Genomic DNA, 5,840 nt, shown 5'->3' on the forward strand with positions numbered 1-5,840 from the left:
GATTTTATTAGTAGAGAACGTTTATATAGCCTGTTAAGGGGCTAATATCAAATGATCACCACCAGATTGGAGGGTATCGAGTGCAAATTACTATTGCTCCCTCGAGAGACTCAATACTGCTCCCTCGTCACTCAATACTGCTCCCTCGTCACTCAATGCTGCTCCCTCGTCACTTTATGCTGCTCCCTCGTCACACAATGCTGCTCCCTCGTCACTCAATGCTGCTTCCTCGTCACTTAGTGGTATACTAAGTATATGGGGGGTATACTTCCCCCGTGGTATATAGTCTCACGCTATCCGATGCTAAATATATCATGCCCCTCCCACATCGCACAATGCTCCTCCCACATCGCACAATGCTCCTCCCACACTGTCCAATGCTCCTCCCACATCGCACAATGCTCCTCCCACATCGCACAATGCTCCTCCCACATCGCCCAGTGCCCCTCCCCCATCGCACAATGCCCCTCCCACATCGCACAATGCTCCTCCCACATCGCCCAATGCTCCTCCCACATCGCCCAATGCTCCTCCCACATCGCCCAGTGCCCCTCCCACATCGCACAATGCTCCTCCCACATCGCACAATGCTCCTCCCACATCGCACAATGCTCCTCCCACACTGCCCAATGCTCCTCCCACATCGCACAATGCTGCTCCCACATCGCACAATGCTCCTCCCACATCGCCCAGTGCCCCTCCCCCATCGCACAATGCCCCTCCCACATCGCACAATGCTCCTCCCACATCGCCCAATGCTCCTCCCACATCGCCCAATGCTCCTCCCACATCGCCCAGTGCCCCTCCCACATCGCACAATGCTCCTCCCACATCGCCCAGTGCCCCTCCCACATCGCACAATGCTCCTCCCACATCGCCCAGTGCCCCTCCCACATCGCACAATGCTCCTCCCACATCGCACAATGCTCCTCCCACATCGCCCAGTGCCCCTCCCACATCGCCCAATGCTCCTCCCACATCGCCCAGTGCCCCTCCCACATCGCACAATGCTCCTCCCACATCGCACAATGCTCCTCCCACATCACCCGGTTAACTTGCCTCAGGCGTGGCCTTAATGCCTCTAAGTTGGGAATTGTGTGACAGTTTTGTAAGGAAAATGATGCAGTCATACGTATTGGATGAAATCCTTTCTGACTGACGGCGAGGCAAAAATCTATTAAATAATGCTAGTGGTTTTAAATATTAATTCTTGTCACAACGTCTCTCAAAGTTTTCTCGACTAAGCGTTTTATAGAGAAACTTTTTAACTACATTTATTTTTGTCTTTCATTTCACACTGACTATAATCGACTCTTATTTAGGGACTTGCAAGCTACTTTCATTTTTATTTGTTGTTATTTGTTAGTATTTGTTACTTTTATTTTTGTATATTGGCCATAAAATCCGCCAAAAAAAGATTGCCAGATAGTACAGACACTGGCTTTTAAGACCTTGTTTGTTTCTTGAATGGAAAGATTTTATAAGTCAACAATTTATAGTTGGATTCTATGATATATCTTTTGTGATATACCACACTTTGTCATTTTCCATTGTGTTTTTTTTCTATTTTTTTTCTAAAAAATTATTTCTATTTTCTAATGAAAATTTGAAAGACACAGGTGATAGGGTGTACAAATATACAATGGTCTATATTTATAGCATACAATAATATATATATATATATATATATATATATATATATATATATATATATATATATATATATATATATATATATAATGCTTCATCACTATACATATGTATTAGATGCCTTCATCACTTTAGATCGGTAAGTACATGCATCAGTATGAAGTAATTTATATAGATATATCTATGTAGACACATACACTTTTATAGATCAGTATTTATAGAGTAAGTAGATATATAAGTATAAATACACCCATCGAAATAAATATATATCAATGAATACATTTATATAAGTACATCAATATACAAACATGATCATAGATAAATACATCGATATAAATACAATTACCGATGTTGATTTATACATTAATACACTTATTTTGTTCCAAGCCTATCACTCAAAATGTATCACGCACATAATATAAATATATCTTATTGACAGCAAAACCACGACCCTTAACCTATCACAGCCAAGGCTTATATATACATGAAACTGTTACTTATATATATAAATATAAATATATATATATATATATATATATATATATATATATATATATATATATATATATATATATATATGTATGTATATATATATATAGTGGATAAGGCTATTAATTATTTACCATTTAGCGTTATTTAGAGGTTACACTGTGTTGAAACATCGGTGTTTCCATTGTGACAGTTCCCCAAAACAGTTAAATTCGTTACTTAATAATATAATTTTGTGATTCTGGTTAATATGTAATTATATCGTTAAATAAACATAAAACCTTTGCAACTGTTAATCTCGTCATTATTTATTCAAAGATGAAGAATAATAATTTAAAAAGATTAATGATTAAGATTACTCATTTAAAACACACTTTCAATATACGTAATGTTCGTATATTAAATTAATGGGTGTTTTAAGTGACATAATATATAATTTATCTTAAATTGTGTGTATACATTTGAATTGATTCGAAGCTTCGTATAGGCTTAGCCCGCTCTTATAAATGCGACTGTAGGTAAATGCATAAGACATTTATGCATTTACCTACATTTATTTATTAATCGCACATCATAACAAGGTCAAGTTAGAACATATAAATAGATTTTATAGTAATAGGGTCGAGGAGTCACTGTGCGAATGAATCATAACAAACAAATTCAGATTGCTGTAAACATTTAGTTTAATTTATATATAATGTTCTTATGTTTAGTTCTTCTTATGATGATTGTATAGAGGAATTTAATGTTTATTTTGCAATATGGTATATGCAAATTAAGGTAGATCAACGTGCATTTATATTAAGAGAATATAAGTTTGTAGGAGAAGGTATTGCAAGTTTTGTTACCTTGTCGGATAGCCTATTGTACACAATGTGTCCAACATGAGCGATAGTCAGGACTTTGTTGCTTTTCGAATGTTGCCTTTCTCAGTACATAGTTACATGCTCTGACCCCAAACATCATCTGTTAGTATCTTTCACGTCTTTACCCCTCTCTTTTTCCCTCAGGTTGCTATCCCTTTCGCCTATTTCTACTCTTTCTCTTTGTCATTAGGCTTTCTATATTTTCTTTCATGCTGTTAACAGCTAAGGTATACTGTACTTCGTATCCTCTCGATTTTCACGTTTATTTTACCTTATATATTCTCTATCTCTACCACTCTATCTTTACCAGATAATGATCCAGTACGTACGTACCCAAACGCCATCAATTCCATTATTTTCATGTGGATTAATTGTGTATGTGATGTATATATAATTACCAACTAAAGAGTACAGGAGAAACGACTTTGACTTCATAATTGCATTTTTTGTTGGCTAAGAGCTCTTCCCACCACAGCTTATTTGATAATCCTGACCTACATGTTTTCCCTAGTGCACATTATGTTTGTATATGAAAATTTAAACCATATTAAGCTGGGTATTAAAGGAACAGTGAGAAAGTGGAATCACTAGGGGGTGAGCTTAGTAATTACCTAGGTGTATTTACAGAATGAGAGCTACGCTCGTGGTGTCCCGTCTTCCAACCATTCTTTGTCATATAACGCTTTGAAACTACTGACGGTCTTGGCCTCCACCACCACCTCACCTAACTTGTTCCAACCGTCTGCCACTCTGTTTGCGAAAGTGAATTTTGTTTTGTGAATTTTAGTGGTAGTGAGTGTGCGCTTTAGGGAAAAAGGGGGATAATTGTACTAAGCTGAGTATGAAACCATTAGTACTTGACTGTGCAAAAAATATGAATGTAGAATACTAGGTTATGAAGGCAAATAGTGTGCCGAGGCTTGGAAGAAATACTGAGTTTATCTCAGTAATACCTCCGAACCCCAGCACACTACTTGCCTACACAAACCTGAGATATGGTATATATATACATCAAATAAGGAAATGATATGATATTGACCTATCAACATAATGTTCACATTGCGTGCACAGTCTCTATACACAATCTTTGTTTTATTGCGGTCGCTTGGGGAGAAAAAAACACATTACCGTGCACTCCCGAGCTGTGTTTTATGAACCATGAAGTCGTAATATAGGTTATATTACAGTGTTTGAGGGTGTTCTCACCTTCATGGTATTGACCATGACGACAACTGTTCGTGTAACGAAAGTGCGCACGCACGCACGCACACACACACACACACACACACACACACACACACACACACACACACACACACACACACACACACACACACACACACACACACGACACTGGAAGACAAGTGTAAGGGGAGACATGATCACAACCTACAAAATCCTCAGAGGAATCGACCGGGTAAATAAGGATAAACTATTCAACACTGATGGTACGCGAACAAGGGGACACAGGTGGAAACTAAGTACCCACATGAGCCACAGGGACGTTAGAAGGAACATTTTCAGTGTCAGAGTAGTTAACGGATGGAATGTATTAGGCAGTGATGTGGTGGAGGGTGACTCCATACACAGTTTCAAATGTAGATATGATAGAGCCCAATAGGCTCAGGAATCTGTACACCAATTGATTGACAGTTAAGAGGCTGAACCAAAGAGCCAGAGCTCAACCCCCATCAAGCATAACTAGGTAAGTACACATTAGGAATATCATCAGGCATCCCATTGTTAGCAGTTTCAAATTGATAACCTCGAAACACAGCTTGTCTTCACGCTTGACCCACCTCAATCTTGACGCAATCACAGTGTCAACATTCCTGTGATTTTGGGAAATTAATAGTTCCGCTATATTGACACCCGTTGGGCTAGGCAAAAGCCACTTCAAATTTGAAACATGTCAAGCCGGGAGATAGCGTTCCACCATCAGGAAGGTCGGGAATAGGTCTCCCATACTAAACCGTTTTAACACACTGGCCATGCCTAAAGGTGAAGGAAAAAACAAAAAAGCCTGTCTACCAAACTGTTAGAGAAAGTAAGTTGTATGTGTGAACGGAATAATCGCAAAGATTATTATTATTAACATCTTTATTGACAAAATTAATTACAATTTTGCCTAATCTGAGGATTTCAATTAAGTCTTATTAAAGTGAGAATAATGCTGGTATTCACTGTCACGCAGGACACAGGGTCATACACAAGACAGTAGGTCTAAACTAGCACATATATATATATATATCAAGGTTACAATCAATGTTTTAATGTATGAATATGTAAATAAAACTTTCTACTGTGCACTGCCACACAAGGGAAGGGATGGGTTCATAAGTGTTGCAGCTTAGAAGTAATATAAATAAAATTGTTCTTCATTCTTTAAAATGGACAAGCAAATTTTGGGTAAATTGTTAGGATGTCGTCCAGAACACCTGAGTCATTGAAATAGTTACACAGTTGGTGGTACAATATGCCAGGAGGTCTAAAGTCCTTTACGGTTTCGCATTCAACAATATATTTATTTAAGATAGTCGTAGCTTAGTCGATTAAGGCAGTGTCTGGGATGCTCTCGGACGCCGGTTCGAATCCTCGTCACGGCCCTTGTGGATTTGTTAATAATATAGTGTTCTAGTGAATGCATTAAAGGTTTATCACAGAGTTTACAATCTGAATATTCTGGTAGTGGCTCAGCCTCACTAACCTGCCAGATGTGTCTATAGCCAAGGCAAATTCGCGCAATGACTACATCACATTGCCTGGTCCAGTTACTGTGCTGACCATACAAATACCTATTATTACAAACTTTTTGGATATTTATCTAGCCACTGA

At 38.4% G+C, this 5,840-nt stretch overlaps 1 protein-coding gene across 1 annotated transcript in view; it reads right to left on the reverse strand.

Annotated features, from left to right (window-relative positions):
• Positions 1-312: 312 nt before the first annotated feature.
• Positions 313-5,840, reverse strand: part of LOC138359823 (loricrin-like) — a 29,310-nt gene continuing 23,782 nt past the window's right edge. The window contains exon 4 of the mRNA XM_069319531.1: positions 313-1,034. Within this exon, the coding sequence (XP_069175632.1) occupies positions 313-1,034 (722 nt within the window). The remainder of the gene's footprint in view (positions 1,035-5,840) is intronic.

Source organism: Procambarus clarkii, chromosome 93 (assembly GCF_040958095.1).
Source record: "Procambarus clarkii isolate CNS0578487 chromosome 93, FALCON_Pclarkii_2.0, whole genome shotgun sequence".
In the NCBI taxonomy this organism is placed as follows: Eukaryota; Metazoa; Arthropoda; class Malacostraca; order Decapoda; family Cambaridae; genus Procambarus; species Procambarus clarkii.